The sequence below is a fragment of the Aptenodytes patagonicus genome, chromosome 5, assembly GCF_965638725.1.
Source record: "Aptenodytes patagonicus chromosome 5, bAptPat1.pri.cur, whole genome shotgun sequence".
In the NCBI taxonomy this organism is placed as follows: Eukaryota; Metazoa; Chordata; class Aves; order Sphenisciformes; family Spheniscidae; genus Aptenodytes; species Aptenodytes patagonicus.
This window is the reverse complement of record NC_134953.1, coordinates 33,074,766-33,101,346: the sequence shown is the minus strand read 5'-3', so window position 1 is coordinate 33,101,346 and position 26,581 is coordinate 33,074,766. Positions and strand designations below refer to the sequence as shown.

At 46.7% G+C, this 26,581-nt stretch overlaps 1 protein-coding gene across 4 annotated transcripts in view; it reads left to right on the top strand.

Moving 5' to 3' along the window:
- Positions 1-11,339: 11,339 nt before the first annotated feature.
- STK32C (serine/threonine kinase 32C) overlaps positions 11,340-26,581 on the top strand; it is a 103,508-nt gene continuing 88,266 nt past the window's right edge. For 3 of the 4 annotated variants that reach the window (XM_076339280.1, XM_076339279.1, XM_076339278.1), the window contains exon 1: positions 11,364-11,499. In XM_076339280.1, coding sequence (XP_076195395.1) covers positions 11,415-11,499 — 85 coding nt within the window. In that variant the 5' untranslated portion in view covers positions 11,364-11,414. Of the gene's footprint in view, positions 11,500-26,581 lie in introns of all 4 variants that reach the window. The other variant, XM_076339281.1, reaches the window with a different exon arrangement.

Below are 26,581 nucleotides of genomic sequence, written 5' to 3'. Positions count from 1 at the left end.
CTGAGGTCGGCCCCAGCTACCCCAGCCGGCGGGGTGTCTGGGGAGAGCAACTGGGGCGGGGACGGACTGTCAGGGGAACGGGTAACTGCGGCCTCTGAGCGTGGTGGGCTCGGAGGAATACAGGGCACCTTCTGCTCCGGAGGGGGCCTTCATTTCCATTGACTCGAATGGAAACTCTCGCACTACCCGAAAGGGCGGCGAAGTATCTCCAGTCCAAACAATTAAATGCACGCTCGGTCATTTTTCAGTGACTAAACAGAAATACCTGCATTCATCAAGCATCTGCCCAAGCCTTCCAGAATCCTCACACTGCACTCCCCAGCACCCACGCGCCTTGTTAGCTGGGTTTGGTGTTGGTGGTCATCTCCTCGCTGGTAGAAGGTGCCCGTGCCTGGGTCAGCCTCACAAGTACAGCATTCCTCTGCTTCTCTCACAGACTGCTTTTAAAACATTTTTTCCTCTGTTTCCCATTATTACTAATTTATTTGTCTTCCAGGGCCCATGTCTGCCACATCCCTCACCCCAATTAAGCAGTTCTGTACACAGGTTTCCCTCTTTGGGGAAGTCACAGGATGGGCGCATCTGGACATCCAGAGTAAAAGCACGAGCCATGGAAAGACACACACACCCCCCCCTCCCCCCCCCCAAAACCTTCCTGCTAACAGAGCCCCATCAGGGGCAGTCACTGGGCTGTTTAAGTGGCAGTGTCCCTGCAGAGCCTCTGCACAGTGGGGTGAACACCACAAAGATTAACCAGGGGTTGCATTGGTCTGAAATAAAATACGTTCTTAATTAGCATGATGGTAGAAATCCATTACTGGGACATGAAGAGTACTTAATCTTACAAATCCAGATAATTATGTTCCCAGTGACCTGACCAAGTTTGATCAGTAGCACTAGTAGGGTTTAAAAACAGGAAATTAATTTCAGAGTTTAGATACGTGATTTTTTTTTCTGACTTATACTGTGCTTATTAAACTGAGAAAACAAAGCTATTTTAATGGGATTCCTTTAGAAGCTATTTCCTTACAGAAGCTTTTTTTTTTTTAATTCGTAGATGAGAACCTGACACATTTTGTTATAGTCTGTAACCTCAAATGCATATTGCACACTGTAGGGAACTCTTGCTAACTGTAAGAACTATCACATGGCAAAATACAGACCCTTGGCAATAATATTTTGAGGCAAACAGGTAAACTTCTTGTTAGATCCCATACATATACAATGTCTTTGTAGCGAGTACAGCTGGAGACTGGAACATCTCAAACTGCCAGAGATACTGCATTAGTGTAAAGCTTTGATTCCCTTAAATTTAGAATTGCCTTACCTTGGCTCACTCAAACAATCCCTTCATTTAAGAACTTCTGACCTCCAAAGACTATCTGGACTGGAGCCTGTTTTGTAGTAGAGCATGTTGAACCTTGAAAACTTCCATTTTATAGGAAACCTCTAGATTCTGAAAGAAAAAACTGTTGTCCTACAACACTGCTGTTTTCATGGGAACAGTTGGCTTAAATGCATAACTAAATAGGCCTAAATCTTCACATTTGTTTTGTGACAGGACCACAAGCTTCTGAAAAATACACCATTACCTGGGCTGGATAAGACAAAACACCTACTCCTCAGCTTGAATGCATCTCCACTTTGAAAATAAAGATGCTACTAATTAGGCTATTACTGCTGATTTTAAGAAAAGCAGGTATGACTAGTAATTTCATTATGCTTTTCCTAGAATAGATTTTCTTTGAGGCTACTTAGGTGATTAAATCCTAATATTTATAAATCAGAGGGCAAAATTTATGAAAATTAAAAATGGATCAACGGCAAAGCTGTACTGAAAGAAGTATTGCTTTGCATTTGTTTATGCAAAACCACAAATATTTTAGGATAATTTTATTTAAGATGACATAAGAAAAACATTAGGATTGAAACCAATGACATCATTCCATTAATTAAAGCAGTGATTATTTCAGGTAGCTTTGATCTCAGCAATCTGTTTAGAATTCTATAACACAATAGTAATGGAGAAACATTTTCATGGGCATTTCAGGGAGAGAAAGTGAATCCGGAAAGATACCCAACTTAGGTAAATAATCTTAAAACAGGACTTTCAATGTTCCTTTTTCAAATCTAGTTGTCCAATTCGGCCCCCTCACTTGAGTTCTCTGTGCAGTATCAGCACAGTAACATAATACCATTTCTTTAACATGACAGTATCTAGGAAGGTTTTATCCTAATGAGAAGGCAAAAAGAAATAATAGATCAAAAGTCACTCAATATATCCCTCAATAGGTTCATTTTACTTTTAGCAAGCCAGAGTTACAAGCCTTAGTCGCAAATGCATATTTCACTGCACAAATCACTGTCAGGCTGGTCACTGCATTTTCAGGTTGCTGAGCTGCTTTTGAGTTTTACATTAAAGGCTTACCCTCCCGAGTCTTTGGACTCTGAGCTCTTTGGGCCATCCAGTTTCAATATCTGAGGAACTCCTTTACAAATACAATCACAGCAACAGAAATATCATTGAAGTTTGCACGTGAGATGGCAAATGAGCAATATTCTGTATAGATTATTTCTGATCTTTGGGGATAACTGAGGGTTTCAGCTTTTTGTGTTGGGAGTTCCCTCCTAGAAGCAAAATCCACGCAGGGATTGAATGTACAAAGAGAAAACGATGCAATTGCTGTGCAGACAGAAATATCCCAAGGGCAGGCTGCGGTAACAGCCTTGTCCAGACCTGGGGGGATCTTGACCCCGCATGTTGAAATGCAGTCAGGCCTCCATCTGAAACAGTCATCCTAGTGATAGCATTTCACAGAGAAGCGATGTCAGAACAAGGAGGAACAGCGACGGCCAAGAGCTTGGATGGGATTGCTGAAGACCTACATTTGTATCTTTTGACAAACATAGAACCTGTTTGGACATTGAAAGAAGAATTTCCCATAGGTGTTAGGGTGTGTTTTTTAATCCTTCAGCTGCAATAACACTAACATAATTTATGATGGACCACAGCAATTGCCAGATTATCTCCAAAGATGTATAGGTTTCTACTTTCGGACTCATCTGTTTTGCTAGGCAAGAAAGGAAGTGCCACGCGTTTCATTTGATTGAATCACAAGTTGGTTTTTCTCTTCTTTTAAAGGATGCCAATCTCTGAGAACACCAAGCCTGGGCACTGATCTCTTGTCAGGACCTAAGCTGTTGAGTCTTCATACAGAGGGCTCAGAATCAAATATTCTGGGGCAGACCCTGAACCGCAGCCCTTCTTCCTCCCTAGTCCTGGTTTCAAAGATGCTGCACTTCAAATGCACCAGTACCCATGGAACAGAGGGAAGCTGCCCCCACACATCATCACGCATTGCCCTGGCACTAAAGCATAGCAGCCAGTTGTCTCCTACAACTCAGTGATAGCCTGAGTGGGCTCCTCTTCACGTGTATTAGAGCCTCCCCGGGGCACCGTGAAGCAAAACTGAGGTCTTTACAGTGCTTTGTCACTATTGACTATTGCATATGTTGATACCACCGACACTTCTTTACAGTGTCATAGATTGATGTGGGTGACAGAATGAATGGTGCCAGAGAGATTCTCATGCAGATGAATTGTTCAATTATGGACTTTAAGGGTCCTGCATCATCTTACAAACTTGCAAGCGATAACCAAGCTTCAGAGAGAAGTGCTCAGCTTTTCTGCCCAGCTACTTGTTCACAGTGGCAGGCACTTACGTTACACAAGTTTTACTTGCATTTGACTTCAGATAAGTTAGGAAGCAAAGTTTTTTCTCATCTTTTTAAACTAAGAGACATTTAATAATACAAGAAAAGTCATTGCTTTCTATATAAGACTACTCTCTATAGCTTTATATAGATTTTTTTTTAATACTCCCATAAGTGAAAGAACTAGATGAGTGAATTTTAAGAATGAGTCTTACTAAAATATAGTAACATATGTTCTTAATGTCTTAGTGAAACATTTAGTTAACCTAAATAAATAGATAACATAACCAGAAAAATGAACAGACACACAAATGAAACACAAAAAAAAATGAAAGGAGGCAGAAGTCACCAAAAATTTAAAGGGCTGAATTGCTCAAACAGTACTAGAAATAAAATCACTCTTTCACAGGATTACGCAAGAGAAAGCATTACAGTATACAGAAAATTAAGCAGGATATGTATTTTACACTGCAAAAACCTAAATCAAAACAAGCAACGGAACTAGTATACACTTAGCTCAGCAGCTTAAGAGGAAGAAGTTTGGTAGGGAGGGAGGGAGGCACTTGTATCACTCTATGGGTTTGAGCACCTGCTGGTAAAAGGCATGTAATCCATCTGCACTACAGCTAGCACCTGTGGAATCAGCAGGAACCCTGCACGGCAATGAAAGGTGTAACCCTTTTTCTACCAGTCTCGACAAGGTTTTAGTTTTAAGGTTGCATGACAGCTGTTCTGCCTGTTCACGCTTACTGCAGGCCACTGCAGGTGATCCTAATAAGAGAACATTATTAGTTAACTGTGGTGGTGTTAAAAGACTTTGAAACAGCTGGATCAGAGTGATTACTATTAGCATCTTTAAAAATAGAATTGGCACTATTTACAGAAACACTACTGACAGAAAAATGTGTGAAATTTTCCTCTTATGTAATGCTTATTGAAAGAATTATGTGTTCTTTTAGAGGAACTTTTTTTAAAATAAACATAGGTTTTTCTCTGTAGGCTTTCTTCTTGATGAAGAAGGCATGTGAATTTTAAGAATCACAGTAATATTCCTTTCATCATCTTAAACATGTTGCAATTATAGCCATTGTATTCAGTAAAGGCTTTTAATAGGAATGTGACATCATGGTATATTGCCCCCCTTGTTTCTATGCCTAAATTAGGAGTGTCTTATATTATTTGCCTCTTTTGCAGTTTTATGATCATTGGTAGCATTTTTGTTTAGAAACCATTTTCATCAGCTCACTGAGAACAGATAACCATAAAGAATGTAATGCTACTTCAGGCAGTTCTATTTTTATTTGTACTGGTTTAATTTGGGATAACTTCACTGATACCAGGGAACTTGATCCTGATTTCCACTGATGAAAGAAGAAAACGATCACCTTTCCATGCAACCAGTAAAAAGACAGAAAGGGAACCATAAGTAATAGCTACCAGTAGAGGATAACATAAAGAGGTAAACTGCAGGATCCATACTGCTTAATTGAAGTGTGAGATTAAGAAACAAAAATTGAAATATTGTCTTCAGTTTCCCTCACACTAATTTTGACATGATATAAAACATACAGCTCATGATGCTTGGGCATGAGAACGATCAGTCATTTCTCGAAGGATACTCATTCACTTGCAGAACTGAGGCATTTGAGAACAATTGGATGAAATAATTCCTGATATAAATCCTTTGATTAAAAGAATAATCCTGGATTTTCATCAAGAATTTATTTGGCCTGTCCTAGATTAGAACAGGTATCACACCTCCCAATTAAATGAATGCACGTTGGCTTTGCCTGTTGAATGTCAGTGAGGTTTTGATGAGACGCAACATAGGTGGTACTGACTATACGAAAACCTGACGAGTTTGGTTCAGCATATGTAATTCTGTAAAGTTAGAGATGATTTCATGGCTGGTGAAATGAAAGAAAACTCCAATCTCTTGGAATCCATGAGAAAAGAGAGAATGTGCAAAAGTAAACACAGATGGGAGAAGACAAACTCTTCCGAACATGAGAGTGGTTGCTCTGCCTTTTGCAAGTCTCCCCTTGCCTTTCGCAAGTCTCTGCTTACACCCAGGTAAAACAGTCGTGCAAGCCTCGTCTTTCTAAGACTGCAATAGGGCTATTACGTAGCATCTTATCTATACTCTAATCAGTAGTCACATATGCTTTGATCAGCTGATTTTCCACCGTCATATGCCTTAAAGTGCAATATATATATGGATGTGCTTCAGGCTTGAATCCATTTCCACAATAAGAGACCAGGATGACGCCCAGTTTGGAGTGCAGATTACTGTATCTCTGTCTACTTTGCAGGTGTTGTACCATCCCCTCCCTGCAGTATCTGGCATTAGCTAGCTATCATCAGGCAGGATGGTGGACTAGATGGGCTTTGTACACGCTACGGACCACAGTAGTTCTGGTTTGCCTAAGGTTTTTCTCCTGCCTTCCCTAGAAAGAATAGAACCTTCTTGCAGCTTTTCTTTCTTTTCGAAGTTAAGGGAATCATCATCAGATCTGTTGTATATTAACAGTTTCCAGGGACAGACATGCATATAGTATCCCCAAGACTTTCACTAGTAAAATGCCTAATTGTCTCTTGGTAAAATATAAAACACAAAAAGAAGAATGGAAAACGGAAGAGGAAAAAATAAAAAAATAAAAAAAGAGGAGTAATGAATTCTTAGTGGTTTCAAGAACAGTCTGTTCATAACAACCTCTTTGGTCACCCTGCTCGCACATTTCCCCCCTTAGAGATGTAGTTAGAGTTACATCTAAAAATGTCTTGAAGAATATACTATCGCAAAAGTCAGCTTTTAATTAAACTTCCTCATTTCAAAAACAAAGTGGATCTCTGTTTCCCTGGAGACCAGGATATGTAAGAAGGCAGAATTTTCTCTCCATTTCCCTTTCCTGTGTTGGACCACTATAGAGCAGTTTATGTATCTTACTTTTTTATCCCGCAGGATTAGTATTAATTACTGAATGGACGTTTTCATAAGAAGCCTGTAATTGTGTCACTGTGGTGGGTAATCTGCACTGATAATCTTGATGTGCAGTTGTTCACTGAGGGGATCAACATCTTCCACTGCACGTTACTACACTGGTTTTGAATAGTGGTATCAGACACAGGAAACAGAAAAGGAACCCTGTTTTCAGGTTTTAGAACTAGAACATGGATAAGATTCTGCTACAGAAATAACGCAGACCTGTCTGCTTGAACCTCCAGCACACTTGCACTGTGGGTGAGAGCAAATACTGTTGTCTGAGAGAAAACAGGAGGGCTACGTTTAGTATTTTTGGCACTAATTTTGCACCATTGTAAATGACTCTGCATGGGCAATCATGACCCAGCATTCCGTGGTTCACAGACTGATCCGAGACGGTGAGCATTTCACCCTTCTCTCAATTTCTGTTGGAGGAGACAACAACAGAGCTCCGTCTGAATTACTCAAGAGTAGACGGAGAGTTAGAATTCTAAATAAACTGGAACTTATTTGCAGCGGTGTTAAAATATTGAAAATGGAAAAGCTTATATAACACCATTTGTACTAAATATTTGCAAATTAAATAAAAAAATCACTTTTCCTAATGAAGTGAGCAGCTGTGGCAGTTTTGTGCAAAGGAAAGGCCACCACTACATGATTTAGAACCTGTATAACAAACACCATGTTTAATGACAGTGTTGTTTTTCTCCCCTTCTCTTTCCATGCACTCTCCAAAGTCCATGTTCATATGTCTCTTATTTCCCCTCCAACACATTCTCCTTCTCGTCATTCAGATGTTGTCAGATATGACTTAAAATCACAAGCAAAAATACTGTTTTTCAAACTGCAACATCACGAACAATTTAGATAACCAAAACATTGTTTCCAAGGGCAAAATACAGCCCAATACCATTGTTAGTGGCCCAGAAGTCTGGAGGAACTTTTCTAAACTCTTATCTCTTGGTTCTATCATCTTTGTTGATGGCAGTTCAAAAGGCGCCAGCATAGCACAACAGTCTCCAAATACCAGTTTTGGTATTTAGAGTAAGAATAGTCTCTCCCAAATCAAAGCAGAAGGCAAAAATGAGATGAATTTGCACCTGACAAGAACTGTTCAATTCAATTCATGATAAACCTCACCCAGTTTTCTATTCAAGGTAACATTCTCCCTGACAATTTCAGTATTATAATTGAGATTGAAATGGGGCTTAGTTTTCAAACACAGCACCTTCTTCCCATAGAACCCCAAGGAGAAGTCCATGGCTGTTGTGCTGAGCGATGAGCTCAGGACCAAACTCCTGGTAGCTGTCAGGGCAGCTCCTGCTGTTTCATTCTGAGTGGAGAAAAGCCTCTGTAATTATGGATGGGTTTAGATACCTGATAATTCTTCCCTTAAAAAACAAGACTAAAATTCTGATTGAGCTGGCTATGCAATAGACAGGCCTCGTGAACAGAGAGACCTCATCATGAGGATGATAACAAGATGATAATTTTCTTGGGGGTTGTTAGGACACGTATGTATGCCTATGGTTGACTTCCTAGAAAGCAGAAGTAAACGAGAGGACCTAGTTTTAATTAGCCTGTATTACTATCAAGAATTTTGAGCAGCACTTAGTCAATAGTCCTTTGAATAGCACTAAAAAAACCCAAACAAACAACTTACAAGGCCTTTCATTTCTCTCCTATTTGACTTATCTTTGTGAAGGTAAGACTACTTATTACACTTCTAATGAAGCAAAAATTAAACAAAGCCCCATGCTGCACCTTCTTCCATTTCGCAGGAAAAGGAATCAAGAAATGCGGCGGAATGAAACGCTCCTCTGGTATTAGGACCATCACATCCTTATTCCCCACTCTTTTTTCCTACACTACATCTTACAAACTTCTCGGAAAAAGACTATGATTCTATGCTATGGATTTGATTGTCCAAATATTAGTGGAGAATGAGAGAGAAATGACAACTGAATGGCAGACAGACTGAAGCCGTTTAATGGCATCTTTCATACTTTTCCTACAGAATGTAAAGGAAAGAGAAAGGAAGGAGTGAAAGCCGATAGCTCAGAGATTTGCAGTATATTTAAAAACAAACCTATCCCTAAACAAAGCAAAAATTACCGTCTTGTATAAAAGTGTTCTATCTTTTTATTTGAGAGCAATTCTTTCTGATTTCGCAAGGAAATATTCTTTAAGAACTATTCTTTGCCTTCGGAAAACTGTTCTTAAATTACACCCTTCAACTGTAATCCTTTTACAACTTTCAGGCTCTTTTAAATAATGACTAACTCCTAGCAAATTTTCTGTAAAGAGTACAATAACTAACATATCCATTTCAAAACATGCTATGAAAGAAAACAGCATAAATTTTAAATTAAAAGTTAGGAAGCAGCATCTCAGCAATTATGAAAGTACTTACTGGTGGTATAACAGATACAATCTAATGGCTAAAGAGCTGTCACTCGCCTTGAGATTTCTGATGTGGTCTGTTAACATTGTAAGTTATTTCTGAGAAATGCATTTAATTAGACATTCCATGAGACGTTTCAATTCAACAAGCCATAAAAAACGGCGTCACGAGCATGTTACAGCTCAGCATTCTGCAAAGTCTGTAGTGACTTGGGATGAATTCTTTTTCTGAGGAGCTCTGCAGCAATCCCGAGTTTTACCACCGACAAAAGAGCAGGAACTCTCTAGAGCTAGTGAGATACAAACACTGATTATTTAGGCAATGCGGCTTTTCCATTACGTAGTGCTGCACAGAACAAAAATGCAGCATAAGGCTCCTCATCAGAGCTTGCCCTCCATATGCGTTAACAGTTCATGCAGCAGCATGGAACAGTTGCATACTCTGCTATTCGTGTGTTGGCAGGCTGTTCGTGATAGTGGCTGTGGGCCACACTTTTCTGCTGACTACTTGAAGGTAAAGTCGCAGGCCCAGGGGTTTATGGAGGAAAATAGAGATCTTCTGGACATACTTCTGGGAAAACAAGGCATCTGAGTTACTGCCTGTTTTAAAGCTCTGAAGCAAGTCTTGGAGGCTTCACCCAGTCGAGCGAGGGACTCGGCAGCGTGGCAGGGAGGTGCAGTTTCTGAGAGGCGGTGGAACATCTGGTTCTGGGCCTCTGCTCCTCCTCGGGGCTGCCCGCGTGTGCCGCTCCCCGGCAGCCACGGAGCCCGGCGGCTGTGGGTCCCTGAGCTCTCCTCCAAGCTGGGCTTCCCCGCCACCTGCAGAGGTTATCCGCAGAGACCAGCCCACGCCGCGCTGGCTGAGCATCGCCTGCCTGCAGGCTGTACTGGCCCAGGCGGCGGCACTGGATGGAGCGGTGATGTCTTCTAACATGTACGGAAGAAACCTGGGGATTTCAGTGTGCATCTGTGTTAAGGGCTCACGTTCTACCAGGGGAAAAGATGGAGGTTCAGGCACTAGTTATTTTTCTAACTTTTGTTTGGTTTCTTGCATTGCACCTGTTGCGGTGATCAGTGAGAACCATCATTTGAGGCCTAAACTACCAACCTCAGGCTTGTTTTTCTTCTCTGTATCGAAACTTCCCATATAATAACTTCAGACTCAGTGCAATAAAGATCTCCATTGTGAGGGAGCTTCTGAAACGCTGTGGAATCTCTATGCAAGAAAAACATTGATTTCCCAAGCTACCCACTAATTTAAATCCTTATTTTATTACAATAGCTGAATAAAAATCAATGCGGCTGTCTTCACATTGATAAGGTTAAAAATCAGTAGCGAGTACTAGTGACTAATTTAAGATGAGCTATTTGCGTTTTCATAAATAACAGCTGAATACTGGTAAAAGACTTGGCCATAATATAATCTGATTGCCTTTTGTATTGGTCGTGATGTTTACGTGTGAGTTTAAAAATAACTAAACTGTGTGAGATAGCTGCTGAGAGTGAAGATGCCCTTGAGGGAGCGGGAGCGGTAGGTGCCGGGGCAGGACCGGTCCCCCGGGGCCGGGCTGGACAGCACCGCTAGCTGCGAGGCCAAGCCGGGCGCAGGGAACCGGGCGACTCAGGGCTCAGCGCGGTCCCGCGGCACGGCGGGGAGCTGCCGTGCCGCGATCACACCCCGCGGCCCCGTCCTGTGGCACCGCCGCCGGCACGGCCCCTCGAGAGACCCGTCTGTGGTGAGCGGAGCTGGAGGCCCCGGAGGGGAGCAGGGACGGGCCCTCCCCGGAGGACGCCCCGCTTCACAGCCACTCCGGCCGGGCGTCAGGGCGGGCTGGGCAGGGGGCGGGAGGAGGAGGAGCAGGAGGCGGGCCCCGGTCCCCAGACCGGCCCGGCCGCACCTGCGGGCGGCGCCGCTGCCTTCCCGCCGCCGCCGGGGGCGCTGCGCTGGGGGCGGTGCGGCCCGGCCCGGCCCGGCCCGGCCCGCCCCGCCCCACCGCCGCTCCGCTCCCGCCTCCCGGCGTTGCGGCCGCCCGGCTCCCCGCCGCTCCGCCCGGATCGGCTCGGCTTCCCTCCGCCCCGCTCGACTCCGCTCCGCTCCGCCGCGCCGCGCTGCGGCAGCCGCCGCGGGCAGGAGGACGGGAGGCGGCGGCGCCGGGCGCTGCCATGCGGGCGGGCGGCGCCGGGGCGCGGGGCGGGTGAGGGCGGCGGCGGCGGCGGCGGGGGCTGGCGGCGGCTCGCAGCGCCTGGTCCCGTCTGCGGGAGCCGCCGGGCCGGCGGGGAGCGTCGCGCAGGGCATGCCATCCGCCTCGCCCCGATGTTTCACTGGGGCAAGTGGAAGAAGAGGATGGGAGCGAGCGCCTCCTCCTCCAAGAGACCCGTCTTCGACGAGCGGGAGGACGGTGAGTGCGGGGCCGGTGTGCCCCGGGATGCCGTGCCCTGCGCCGGGAAGCCCTGCCCTGCACCTGTTGAGCCCCGCTCCGCTCGGCACGGCGGGTCCCGTCCCGCCCCGGCGGGGCTGCCTACCCGCGGGCTGCGCGGTGCGTGCCCGGGGGGAGTGGGCGGCGGCTGGGGCGCGCTGCGGGCAGCGGGACCGTGCCCCGGGTGCGGGTTTGCGGGCCGGGTCTTGCCCCCCCGCGGGGCGCAGGGATCGCGGAGCCCCCGGCAGCGCGCTGCCCGGTGGGCAGCTCCGCAGAAACAGGGCGGCCGTCATTAAGATAACAGGTAATTTGGAAGTGGGCAGTGCGGGGACAGTTTAGCAATGAAGTTTCTATCTGTGCAAGGAAATGTCAGGTTTTAACAAGTAAAGATCAAGTGCAGCTGGCCATCAAACTTATAAAAACTACCTGTCATTGCAAAAAGGCTGCTTTGGGATTTTTTCCCAAAATTTTGTAGAAATACACCATGAAATAACCACAGTTGCATTAGACTTCTCAGATGCAGGGTGAAATTTCAGAGGACCAAAGGAAGGAAACTTTTACTGTGCGTGGGGGGAGACTCGGGAGAGGCGTCAGGCCAGCAGACGGGGTGCTGGGTGGCTAGGAGCTCTCCCGACATACAAAGAATGCTGCGTTGGCCCTAGGACACCAACCGAGCACTGGCAAAAATCCCCGGGTGCTCAGGGCACTCGAATTGTACACTAGATAAACTTGGAGTTAAATATATGTGTTAATTTGGGTCTTCAAGGCATGGTGATGTTCTAGTTTACATGAGCACAGGGTCTGCCGGCATCCCCTCGGTGAGGGTGATCAAACCTAAGGCTGTCTGTGCAGCTTCTGACAGCTGAAGGGACGTTAAATCGGGTGAACTTTTACTGGAGAAGTAGCTAGTTGATATCACCAACAAGTATTTATTAGCAATTCAGAGTATGACATTGAATTGTTAACCCTTGCATCTCTTACTACAGAAGTGTAGAGAAGACATCTGTTAGAATGACACCTCACCGCCCAAGGGGTGTGCTGTGGTGTGACTGAAATGCACAACAAAATTGCTGTTGGAAGGAGAACTGCAAAATCCATCCAACCCCGCCCCGTCCCTTTATACTAACGGTGTGCATGAGATTGGGTCGATGTGGCTGCTGGGTGTGTGCCGCTCTGGTGGGCTCTACCAGAATTTTGTGCTCAAAGTGGAAAACGTGTTTCTTCTTGGATGTGGTGGGTCAGCAGGACCAGCAAGCAAGCCAAGTAAAAATGCTTAAATTGGAGGCTTTGCTACATAATTCAGAAAGCATTTCATTCTGAACTGAGCCTGTACACAGCCAATATGGGGAAATTGAGCTTTGCAGGTGAATGACCATTGACAAAAACCTGATATCTCATAAGGCATTTTCAAACAGCGCTTTTGCAATAGTGGAGACTTATTAGGACATTACTTTCTTAGTATTGCCTGCTTTTTCATCATTGCTTGTTAGTGTGTGTTCAGGGCAATTACAGTGTTGTTCTGGTGAACTCATATTTACTGGCACGGCATGGTTGCTATGGAGATATCTTAAGACATTCCAATAACTTCCTTACATGAAGAAGCCAGTTAATACTTTGGTTTTGTGTGTGACATAATGTGGAAGAATTACTAGTAATGACAATTTAAAGTGAAATAAATTAGGAAAAAAAAAAGGAAAAAGATAGGTTAGTATATGAAATTTTACCCCTAGGTGGTTCCCAGTGATGGATATACAAGAATGAGCCTGACTGTCTAAATCCAATGGTTAATCCCTTTTAATTATGATAGGGTGTATGTAAATAGAAGGTTAACGTTTATTCTAGTGAGTAGTAACACATGGCCCAGTATTTACTCTCAGATAAATCAAACTCTGAATGTGTAGTTTTTTGAGGCAAGAAAACCCTTACAGTCCTCTTGCCTGACTTCCTTGGGACCAGTTTCAAAACTTTACTGAATTACTGCCTCAAGTCAAACTGGTGTGGCTAAGCCAGAGCGTAGTGGGGTTTCCTGGGGGTGGGTAGTAATGTGTTCGCTCTCGGTGTAAAATGCCCAGCCCTGGAGGATTATCTGCTCTTAACCTCACAGTTAGAAATCGTCCTTTCTCTCCAGTCTGCGTTTGTCCAACCTCAGCTTCCTGCTGTTGGATCTCACCTAGATAAACCGGAGGAGCTTCTGTTGTCATGCCCCTGTCTCGGTGTAGCGGCAGGCTGGGATCATGGCTGCCCGGTGCCCTCTTCAGTGGGATGCATGGATTGAGCTCTCTGAGTCCATGACTCTGTGGGTAAACTTCATATTCCTGAGTCTGTCCCATGGATCTTCTCTCAACCCTCTCCATTTTTTGCAGCATCATTTTTGTTAATGCTGGGACTGAACTCGTTGCTTCATCAGGGATCGAGCCTGGGGCAGGTCGGTGCTGATGCAGCCTGTGTGCAGCACTGGCTTGTCATCCATCCAGGGACAGGATGGTGTGGAGCTGTGCTATGGAGAGTCACGTCCAAAGAACAACTATCCTGCTTCCTCCTCGCTTCCCTTCCTGGGTGATGTGTTGTCCCCTGCCCCCCAGTTTTCCCCCAGTTCAGGTAATGTCTCTTGACTGTGAAGCCAGGTGCAGGCCAAGTGCGACCGGTCCTTTGCGTTTCATCTGAGCTGCAGTGGGGGGCACAGTGCATCTGCATCTTTCTGACACGCTTTTGGTACTGAGCTTGGCTGCGGCGTGCGCGTTTTGCTGTTTCATGTTTGTGCATACAACCTTTGAAATATTTCTGAGCATTTCAGACTTGGGATTCAACTAATAGAAAAGTTGACTTTGAAAGGAGAGTGTCTGTGTGTTTTGTGTGTGCTTCCAGAAAGCACTGTTACGCGAGAGGTCGGTTCCCCTCGCTTTGTGAATGTCGGCTTCAGCTGGTTCCATTTACACAGAAAACTTGGCGTGTACAGTAGCTGCTGCATACACATCAGTTGGGTACAAGCTCCAGCCTGTCCAACTAGAGATGCTACCTAGTGATGTCTTTTTGACAGCTACTTTTTGGCGAGGTACATTGTACCCTGTTTCTGAACAGAGAAAGTTAATGAAGTGCGGGGGAAAGGGAAAAAGAATATAAAAAGGGTAGGAAGAAGAATATAAGGCAAAAGAATAGCAGGGCTGCAAGGTTGAGCACTCGCAGAGTTACGGTGTGCTGGAATAAGGTGGCCTCACTAAGCTGCAGTGAATTGTCCATTTTCCATCAGGAAAAATAGGCCTTTGTCGGGCTTTTTAGGGTTTTTTATTTATACTCGTAAAAACCTTTTAAAAACTTCTTACTTGGTCAGTGAATTTGTTCCCTAGCACCAAAGAAGGCCCAGTCCGGGTACCAGCTGCCTCTCTGCCTGTTGTGAGCCATCGGCTCTCTGTGACAGGGCACGGGGCACTGGAATGTCTCAGCCCACAGTCGCAAGGCTTGTTTTTCACATGGGCAGAAAGTATTTTCTGTTGTTGTTCTGGGAAATGGCCAAGCAAGTTTCATTGACACCCCCCCCCCCTTATTTATTTGTTTATTTAATTTTATTTTTTATACTAAATGGCGAAAACCCTTAATTGTGAAGACAACAGGAATGTTTCAACCCAAACATTAAAAAAAGCGTTTAGCAGAGTTGCTAGGACTTGGGAAACAGGACTGAGTAATAGGAAATAGAAAGCACTCTTACACTTAGTGCTATTAGCGTTGCCCACAGTTGTGTTATGTGAGAGAAGGGGAAAAAACAGCGTGATGGATCTTTATATGCAGCTATATCTAAAGAGGAATTTCAAGAGTGTGTTTTGGTTGTGGCTTCTCCTGAATCAAAGTGGCTTACTAAAAGAGTGTATGTAAATATACATGAGAATATGTAAAGCCATCTGGTGCTTTCTGCTGAGCTGTTCCTTCCTTCGCTTACACCGAGGTGAGTGGTCCGAGGGCTTTCTGCCTCTTTCCTGACACTGAGTTAGATTTCCAGCTGGTTTACAAGGTTTTAATGCTGCAGCCCAGTTATTTTCATCGTGATTTTGTCTTGATCACTTGTTTGCCCATCCCTTATTTGACTCTCTCTACTGGAGTGCAGATGGCTTTTTGTAAGGGGGTCAAGTGCAATCTCCTGCGTTTATCCTACTTGCATAAAAGTCAACTTTTTAGAACAAGTTCCCAGTTTTACAGCCCACAGGTACAGCTTTTCCAGTAAACCAGTCTGACTTAAAGAAGTGTGTACTCAGGGTTAGCCTTTGGGTCAGGTGAAATGACTGTGGGTGTTTTTGTTTCCCCTCTCAGGGAACAATCTCTGTTTGAAATTCTTTGGCTCGGGTAATACCGGGAGGAGGCACCAGACTGGAGTTTGGGGGAGGAAACAAACCCAACTGCAAGGGCAGCTGACAGCATTCAGGAGGACATGCAGGGCGAGGGGCGCTGGGGAGGAGGGGAAGCCCTGTCCTGGGAGGGTGTGGGGTTTTGGGGCTGTGGGGAGGGTGAATGCCCCCTCCTCGCTCAGGGCCAGGCTGCCTCTACAGCTCTGGGTTGGCTTCCATCAGCCGTGGGGCACCATCCTGAGCGCAGGCCAGCAACGCCCTGTGTCTGTGGTGGTTGCTCTCCCTCGTGGCCTGCGCATGTTGGTAGACGTGGGTCTAAAACTTATAAAAGAGCTGCTCTGCGAATGCCTGCTATGAGTTTCCAAGCTGAGAAATACTAGTCTGTAAAAATGTGTTTCCGTGGTAAAACAAGAAAACTGTTACACGTCTTGAAGCTGTTTCCTAGCCGCTCAGTTTGCTGAAGTGCTCCAGCTTTAGGGACGTGCTGGGCCCGGGGGGCTCTTGAAGCCGGAGGAGCGCTTGAGACACGGTCCCCACTCTGCCTCCCCGCTGTCCTCGTCCTCGGGGACTGCGGGAGGCTGGAGAGCCTCAGCAGCTGCGCAGCACGGCGCCCATCCCCATGGAAACGGGCAAGAAGCTGCAAAACCTGGGGGAACATGCTTAAAATAATCCCCATTTTAATTTCAAACCATGTGTTGGCAGGCTGTAGGGTTACACGTACACCAGAGTATGCATCCCTCCTGCCTCACCCTCGTGATCTGGTGATCGAAAACTGGAGTGCTTGATTTGTGGAGCTGTTTGACGTACAGAGAACAAACCATGGGTGCTGGTGCCGAACCTGCCTCTTGCTCCGACCTGTCATCCTGCAGCTGCCTTCTGCTGAGCCTGTGCTGGCTGGGTGCTGGCTGGGTGCTGGCTGCCTCCAGCTGCAGCTTTGGGGAGGACTCCCAGACCCATGTGTCTCATCAACTTACATCACTTTGAAGTCAAGGGTTCAGTTGTCGCAGATCGGCAAGCTGTTTACATTCCTCCTTTTACTTCCTATTTTCTGATCCGCTGGGAGCAAGATGTCCAGCGTTTTCCACAGCGCTAGGCATTAGTTTTTCAGATTAGAGTTCTCCCCCATAATTGTTTGTTCCAGGGGTTGGGACCTTCAGGGAAACAAGGGCATGCTGCAAGGCTGTCGGGGGTGTCAGAGTGACAGAGATGTGGAGAGGACGGGGAGCAAAGCCTGACCTCATCATGCATCCTGTACCTCTGCGGTGACCCAGACCCCTCCCGCCAGGTTTGCCCCAGGTCTGGGGGCATCCCACTGCGCTGCCAGGAGAAGGACCCTGGGAGACGGGACACTCCCAGCCCTGACCCAGGGACCAGGAGAAGTTTCTTGCCCTCTCCTAAGGTGATAAGTATCATAAACCACGTGCTGCTCTTTTGGCCCCCTCCCACAGGGTGGCCAGCATAGCCTGGCCAGGTCCCTTGGTCCCTGGGGGCTGGGGCTGCCCCAAAGCATCATCCCTGCTCCAGCCACTGCCAATCATGCTCCTCCTGCCGTGGCAGGCTCGCCGGAGGGGCGAAGCAGCCTGGGGGCTGGCTTCTCTTGCAGCCAGGCACCTGGCACTGGTTCTGCCACCCAGCTTCATTGTTTCAGCTGGGCAGGGGTTTCAAGCCCTGGGGAGGAAATGTTGCCCATTGGAACAACATTAGATTGGAAAACTATGGACTAACGCCCAGTAAGGTGGTTATAAAATCCCAAATCCTATTTATTTAGGGTCAGATACAGATATGTTAAGCTTCCATGCTCTGCAAATTACTTATTAACGTAATCACTGATCAGATTGCAAGGCAGAGTTTTTTCATAGCGTGACTCTTATGTGGCTGTGGGTTGAGAGCACAGATGCCTTTCCCTGTTATTTAAAAACAAGAGAAAAAAGCCTTTATGGACTAAGTAAGTAAGTGGGGGGAGGAGGGAGTGGGACTTACAAAGAGGTGTCAGAAAAGCTGTGTTTAGTATTGTTAGCCTTGCTTTGTTTTTGGTTTAAATCTTGCTTCCCCAGGATACGAGGCTTTTTGTGTGTGCTTTGCCCAGAGACAAGCTCTTGCCACACGCTTGCTGTCCCCCAGCCTCCCCAGCAGAGCCGATGCTCCTTGTTCAGTCTGAGGATTGAAAACCTTTCTGTGCGTGAAGCTTTTCAGTGTGCCGTGTAACACAGAAATAGGTTAAATCCAGAGAACTCGGTAACTGCAAGTCATGGAAGTGTGTGGTAATAAGCACAACGTTTGGGTTACTGTCTCGCTTTCTCCTTCAGAAATAATTAATAACTTGGCCTTCAGTGTGGAGAGTGACAGCAATGGTCCATTCTTAATAGCGCTGGAAGAAATCTGAAGAAAAAACATTGTGGATTTGCACTGCTGAAAGGGGACAAAACGTCTCCCTTTGAACACTGAAAATTGCAGTTATGGAAAACTGTTGCTATTGCTCAGCTAAGACCATGCATTATCTTTCACTTGTGTTGCCTTAAGAACATATATATTTTTTAAAATCTTTTAATTGACGACTGTTTACAAAACTAAACTGCCTTTCATGGAGAGAATACAGTATGCATAGAGACTGGAAATTTAATGTTTCCTGCATTTCATTATGTATCTTGTTCTTTCAAATCTTTGTAGTGTTTTCACATTTCCTTTGCCATTTCCCATTTTACAATTTCACTGTTAACAGAGGTGCAGATGGGGTCTGTGGCTGAATCGCTGCCTGGGCAGAGCACAAGCTGTGTGGGGCTGTGTACACTCCCGCTCCTCTGCCCTCCTCTCGCTTGGCTTCTTCCCTCCTGGGGAAGCTCCCGTACGTTTGCCCAGTGTGGACGTTGAGGTGGTCTCTGCTGGTCGACCCAGCGATAGGGTAAGCAGGGTGCAAATTTTCCTACTTTTGCATTTCATGGAGGTCCAGCACACACAACAGACCTGGCCAAGACAGCCACAAGTGTCGTTTCTCCGAATCTGAATCCAGCATCTATGTGGGCGTTCTGCTTTGGGGAGCGGGGCTGCGGTGTCCTCTGTCTGGGAGGAGCCGCGGCTGGCGCTGGTGATGCTCCCAGGCAGGGGGTTCCCGAGGGCTGGGTGTTTGAGCACTGTTGGTGTCACTGCACCCTTCAGCTGGTGCCTGCGAGGGACCGATGCGTGCAGTGTGCCCGTGCTGAGCCTGCCAGCTTTCTGCCAGCTCTCTGCCTGCAGAGGTGCTGGCTCTCAGCCTACCCACCCTGGTCCTGGCAGCATGCGGCAGTGCTGCCGGGAGGCAGAAGGGAGGCGAGGGCCGCGGCAGCTCAGCGCAGAGGCGGCTCCCTTTGGGCGCTCATTCGCTCTCAGGCAGACACGGGCTCTCCAGGTCGGTGGGACCCTCCTCCTCCTCCCTGGCTGCCAGATCCTGAACGCTTCAGTCTGGCTCCCCCAGCATGCAGCCTGAGGGAGACACTCTGCCCTGCAGGACCCGCTGAGCATGGTCTGCCCCTTGGTGCCGAGTGGCGCTGGATGGGGATTTCATGTCCTCCCTCCTGTAGGAACAGCCCAGGCATCTTCTGGAGGTGAGGGAGGAAAGGTCCTGCGAGGCCTCGAGGGGCTCATGCATCTATGGGAGGTCTAAAGAGAGGAGATGGGGGTAAAACAAACCCTGAGGGCAGCTGACGCTGTTTGCATGAAGCTAAGTAAGAAAAAATTAACAAACCCAACAGCAATTCACAGGACGCTTGACTGATAGGGAGGGAAAAGGGGAATCAAGAAAAAGTGATTGGAAATACAGTTCAGGTAAAATGTTAGACCAAATTAATACTTGGTCTATTCTGTAAAGGCCACAGTCCTCAGAATCAGTTTGAAACGGGCTTTCTGTGAATTCAGAATAACATGCAGGAGCACGCTGCTAGGGATCTAAATACCTTACTAACCATGTTCCCGGTGCTGGCGTGGTGACCTTCCCAGCTCTGCTGGCATTCCCACTATTGCCTGCAGCTTTCCGGGGGTACAAGTACAACGAGGTGGAGCTAATGGTGCCAGGTTGCTCGTAGACACCAGCACCGGCAGCTGCCGGCCAGGAGAGCCTGCACCGTCATTGCCCGGCTGTGAGGGCACTCACAAGATCATCTCATGCTGTGGCTGGCAGAACGTCAGTGTGTGTCACTTCACAAGTAGAACCTTCCTGGAAATGAAAAAAGTTGCTCTTTTTGCAGTTTGGTACTTTTATCATATGAAACTCGGGTTCTGAAGTGGTAAGCAGGTTAAAATACCTACAGCCGGTTCAGTTCTTGCCTGATGGGGTGTCACGTGCATTGGCTGGAGGAGGGGAGCGTAGCGTGGTGCATGCTCACGAGTCCACTCAGGTCGGGGGGTAACGTGTTTCCTTTTAAATATCCATTCATTTCTTGTGGGAATGTCTGAAATTGAGTGTGGTGGGAAACATTTGCGTGGAGCTAAGATGCTCGCTTGCAGCGGTCTTCCTCTGCCCTGGGGTCAGGACTTGGGCTTTCTGCTCGCCGTGGCCATGACTGAGTCTCTGTGAGTGTGTCCCATCTGGACGTACTCTGGCAGGGGAAGTTGCTGAGCCTGTTGTTCATGGTCAGCCTGAGAGATGTAAAAGCAGGTACGATTTTTCCCATTCTTTTCCAGGCACCTGCTCTCCAGCCACAGTTTCAAATGCTTTGTCATTCAGCAGTGTCTATGAAACGTTTCATAGCTGTGTTTTTGTTAACGTGCGGTTTCTACCACCTTATCCTAGGATCCTGTAACAAGGCACCTACGTGAATCATGAATAATAACTTCCTGTTGTGTGATGTGGCTAAAAGTTGTAGAGAAGTAACACAGGGCGAGGTGGCAGTAACAGAGGGATGGCGGATGGTGTGTAAATCCGAGATGCTGTGTGTGCTGGTGTATAGATAGGTGTGCAGCAGGGAGAAGAGCAACGATGGCTAAGCTCTGTCTTGGCATTTATCTCCCTAAGTGAAGAGAGGTGGGATAGCTCGTGAGCGGCTCAGCTTCTCCTAACAAGAGAAGATGAATGTCCATGTCCTCTTTCCTTCTTGCACTGTTCTTCAGGAATTAAATTGCTTTAGGTGACAGTTATGGAAAATTAGAAGTGCTTAGAATGTGTGGGAACAGACGGCTCTGAATACTGCTAAGCAATGAGATATGACAGTGTGTGAATGTTTATGTGCTAATTTACATCTAGTCTGTTGTTCAGGGACTTTTCCAATACCTGGGACTAGTGAAGAGATGCAGGCACTGAATGATGTTCTGAGTTCAGCGGCTTGCTGATTTGACTGTGCACACTGAAACCTTATAGGCTGACGGTTAGCTGTGCTGTGTAATTAAATTAAACAGCAATGTAATGTATTTACAGCTCAACTGACAGTTCTGGAAGCTGATAATTTTCATTTATTATTCAAAAAAATGCACTTATTTGGTTCTAGTGGCATCAGCAGAGAGCTGGTGGGCTTCTGAGGCTGATGGTGTTCCAAGTAGCTTTCAGGTTAACCTGCAAAAGGCTGTTCCAGCATAGAAAGTTACCTTATTGTCCAAGGTTTTAGTTTCGTTACAGCCTAGCCATCCAAAGAACTAAGTGGTCTTTCATATTCATTTGGGTAATATGCTGGTTACAGCATATTGGAGCACTGGAGAAAGTGCACTGAGTAGCTCTGAAGCAAAGCGGTGAGGGTAAGAGTAAAGATGTAAAAGCATGGCACTGTAGGTACTGGTGCATTGCTTTGGGTCTCTCATTTCTGCATGGTCTGTACAAGGGGAAAATAAAGCTGCCTTTGCTGAGGAAAAAAATATTTCTTTCTTCCTTTCTTCGTTTCAGGTTAACTCCCTGACCAAAAAACCACCCCCCACCCTCCAACAAACAAACAAATAAACAACCCAAACAAAATCCACAACTAAACAAAAGTTGGCATCACGGCTTAAAATACTGGCATATGATTTATGTCCTGTGAATTTAGAGGGATTACCTGGTGATAACAAAAGGCCATCATACATATATTTCAGATACCCAGGGGAGGGGGGGGTGGCGCAGGGAAGGAAGGGAACAGGGAAACTCAGTAGTAACTGGGAAGAAACTTCCATTGAAAAGAAACTGTTGCAGTATTTAGGAACTTAACAGCCAAGACACTTCCTAGCATTGGACTTTAATGTTATTGGCATATAGGCAGGGTATTCAGTGTAAGGGCATGTGGAGAAGTATTTACTTAGGTCCCCTTTTATGGTCATGTGAAGAATTCCCATGTGATTTTAATTCTAGTGCCTGAGTATACTGACAAAGGTTAGAAGGAAGGGCCTTGGAAGGGCTTGGACTGAAGCTTAGGTTCCTCCTCTGAGCAAGCAGTTCTCTGAGGATTAGGTGAAACACTTACGGAGGTGCAGGCTGCAATGAATGCTAATTACAATTATCCAAAAACTGGAATAAATTATATAGTTGGAAAGTCTCCTGCATTAGATGTCAGTTAATCATCCAGGACCATCAGGGTCAGTCAAGATCCTTCCAAATCTGTTTTCCACTGACCGTACGAGTAGCGTGGTACATGTAGACAGCTCAGGAGTCTCTGGATTTTGGGTGAAACACATTTTTTCTTTTCCTCGCAAATAGCTTTTTATTGCTACTACCGTTTCTGCGCTATTTCAGGTATAAAAAGAGCGCTTTAGAAGCACTGGATGGCAAGCGTGCTGCCGAGGTGTGACGCTCCCCATCAGTGCATGCAGTGCACCCACAAGCCACTTCCATGAGAAATGAAACCTGCTAGAGTGCACCGTGGCTGCGTGGCTGGGCTGTGCATCCATGGCGGTGCGGCTGGGCTGTGTCGGCTGCGGTGCAGCTGGCTGTGCCGGCTGCAGCCTTCCCTCTCGCTGGCTGTGGAAGCTCAGCCACCTCCCGAGTCAAGACTGTCGGCGGCTAAATCTCTTCTTGCCATCGCTGCTGCTGATGTTGGCTGGACACAACATTACCTCCATGACTCAGTGTGTTTTCGCTGTCAGAAGGATATTACATCTCTTGTGGAAGACCTTTTTTTAAACTGTGGTATGTAGCATGCTAAACTACCTTGTAAAACAAATATCTCATAATCCACTGGAAAGCTATATACTGCACATTTGCTTTGTATTTTACTGGTTCCCCAGTCTTAATGGAAACTGGCAGGCAAGACCAGAAAGTAGGAAACACAGAAAATTATATACATTAGACTTGGATTGTTTGCACCGTTGGAAAACATGCTTTATGCTTTACAGAAAATAGGGCTAAAGCTTGGTCCCAAATAATTTGCACTTTGAAGGCTCGATGCCGCATGTGGTAATCACGTGAATAATTCGTACGCATTCAAGCAGTCCCCATAATTTCATATTCAAGCCTGATTCTAGATTTGCTCAAAACTCTGAACTGCCATCGATTAGTGGCTCCTCCAGCACAGAAAGCCGCTTGGCAAGGTCTTCAGTGCAGGGATGAAATGATAACCTCTTCAGCCGGTGCCGGTGGCACGTCTCTGTAAGGGCTGGGAGCCTTCCCCATCGTCCCCGCTTGGGTGGACTCGCCAGTCGCTCCAACAGAGTCCAGAGCTTGGCGACTTGAGTACCTCCTGGGTCTGACCTTGACATGTTTTCATTTGCTTTCATACATCATTGCACCTTTAACCGGTAATAAACACTACCAGGAAAGTCAGCGTGGGTTTGTGAGCTGTTGCTATGAGCTCAGCATAACGCTTCGAGTTCCCCAAATGGCAAATGATGCCTGTGCAAGAAATGAACCCATGTTGTGGGAAGAGATGAAGATAAAGCAGGACATGGTGGGCAATAACAGGGAGCTGGTGAGCAGGCGGTTGGCTTGAGTTTTCTCCCCCAGTATGCAGGTGTGCTTGGCTTACCCCTCCAACACAAGTACTGCCTGTCAGCTTAATACTGGGATTTTTGGAGTAACTTGAAAGTCCTGAGGTTTAGGCACAGCTGTACAGATGACACAGCCAGGTGTTCTGGGTAGAGCTGATGGGCAAAGAGATGCTCACATCGGGGTGCTGATGGTGGTACCATGCTGCTCTGCTCAGACATCCCAGCTGGCCATGGCTCCATCTTCCAGCTGTGGCTAATTCGTGAGTTAGACCCACTGCCAATCTGGAAGCTGCCTTAAGTTGTTGGTTACTGCTAGGGCACTAATGTATCAGGGATTTGTGTTAGTCCCTCGGTAACTCCTTAAAAACCAGCATCAGCACAAAAGCTCTGTCATCAGCTCTGGTATGGTATGTGCAGTACGGGGCGCGTACAGGGTGCTGGGGGCACCTGCAATCACTGTTCATTTTGTTCAATTGGTTTTTATTGCATGTTAAATGCCACAGCAGGAAAATTGCAAGCAGGTGTCAAAACAAGCACAGTTGTGATGAGGCGAACTTAGGGATTGATTAATGAATGTTTTCAGCATGTTGTATATTTTTCTACGTGGCTTTCTGATATAAAGATCAATGTGTGAAATTATTTAAAAAATAACAGGTTTCTTTTAACTAGAACAAATTGCTTCTGTTTATGAAAATGTTGAGTAACATCAACAAACAATTCAATCGCTGAATCAATACTACTTTGGAAATAATTTTAGTTAGTGTTTCCTCTGGCCTTGGTTTGGATTTTTCTATGCACCTAGTTTGGCATCTCCAAAGGTACTCCCACCTCGCCCCCTCCTCTCTCTGGGACGCCTCTGTCCTCCTCCCTGTGGTGAAGTGAGAGTTTTCCGTTGCTGGCTCTTCTCTTACTCTCTCACCCAGGCTGCACGGGGGTTTATTCCCAGGGGTAAACCAGCACAGGTGGAAAGCAGGCAGATGGGCGGCCCTGGAGCCCGGTGGTGCTGGACGTTGGTGGTGGGGACGCTGGGTGAATGCAGAGCCCTGGGGGATGTGCTCGGGCCCTGCAAGCCGTCCGTGCTCGGGTACCAGCGCCCTGAGCTGCTGTGCCATGCCATGTGAGGAGGGGGGCTCTCCCGACGGTCATCTCTGCTCCTCACACACGCACTGCTGCAGTTTGTAATGGGGCGAGGGCTGCAGCCCATAGTGGTGACTGCCGCAGCTGGAGGAGAGGGCAATGCCCTCTGCTCTGCATGCCGCTGCAATAGAGACAAGGTTTCCCTCTTGTGTTCAAAGTCTTTTTCAGGAGATGTTGTCTTTCCAGAGTGAGTTGGTACCTAACCGTGTTCAAGAGAATGTCTTATCACAGAAATAGGATGTCTGCTTTCCCCAGAGAAGTTAAACTTGGTGAATAATTCTGTTTGACATCCCCACTGTCTGTGAATTTGGGTCTGCTCTCTTGTTGTTGAGTTGAAATGAATCCTGAGCAGTTATGGTCATCCATCTCGCGCTCTGGCGGGTACCGGGCGGGCAGGCTCAGTCCCCACGATGCTCGGCACACTCAGATGCATCAGTGTACTCTGTCCACTGAGTAAATCTGTTCTGACACCTCCAAAATAAAGAACAGATTTGTTGTTCACTTCAGGGAGCACCAAAGGGGATCACTGCTCCTACCTGGGGTCAAGCCTACCCCGGCAAAAATATCTTCAAGTATTCATGAATCTCTTGTGGCTCTTTTTTGCCTTTCCATTTTTATCTACATCGCAAGCATGTGTGACTAACAGCCACTCATTTATACTGTCTTGGTCCTAATTTTACCTTCTTTGCAAAAAAGAATCCCTTCCATTGCCAGAGCTGTGTGAAATACCTTGGCTGACTTGATGTGTGGCAGAACACAGAACCACATGTGGGCACATTGGCAGTCTCAGGGAGACTGAACCCCCCCCCAGCCTCGGGAGTGTGCTTTGTCCTGCCCTGGTGTTGGTGTTTGCCAGCCTCGGAGCTGACGGCTCCTGGTGCTGGGCGCTGCCGTCAGGCTCGTCGTGGCGTTGGTGCAGCAGCCTGCTCGGGGTGGTTTGGTTTCCTTCCAAACCCTCGGTGAGCCGCCAGTGCTGCTGACCCACGGTGTGTATCCTCCCTTCAGTTGTATTTGTCAAAAGAGTGTAGGTCAGTTGAGTAGCAGCATTTCTCACAGGCATTAAAATGCTGCGGCAGGTCTGACAAGCAGCATGTCCACTGATCCCAGCAGAAGGTATTTTGGGAGCACGTCTGCTGCTCGCGAGCCTCCAGGACAAAGATAGGACTGTGCGCCTAAAATAGCACCCTGGAGCCAGGCGTGCGGTGCAAACCCCACCGGTGGCTGCTCTTGGGAAGAAAATCCAGAGTTTGTTTTCAAGTCATCATCGCTGTGTTGACAGGGCTGTCGCAGGGAAAGCTATCTCAACTGGGAATGTATAAATTAACTCCAAGTACGATGTACACACATGCAGATACCGCACACTGCTCACATTGCAATGCAAGTAAATAAAGGACTCGTTAGCTTTTAAATATATATATATAGTTGCCTGCCTGTTGAAGAAGAAAAGTTATTGTTGTAGTTCAGTGCACGTTCTCCTCTAAAGCTGTCTGTCGAGTGAGCTCCTTTGGGCCCCCGTGCTGTGAGGGCATTGTAGTGGTGATATGCCCCGAACGGCAGCAGACACCGCTCAGGGCTGCGCTGCACCTGCCGTGCCGAGGTGACCCTTCCTGCGAAGCAGAGCCCCGCCGGTCTGCTCCTGAGCCATGGAGAAATTAATGGTTGATGCCAGTGCATTCATTAATATGCATATGTTAAAAAAAAAAAACAAACCAACAACCCCAAACCAGACATCAACTGTATTT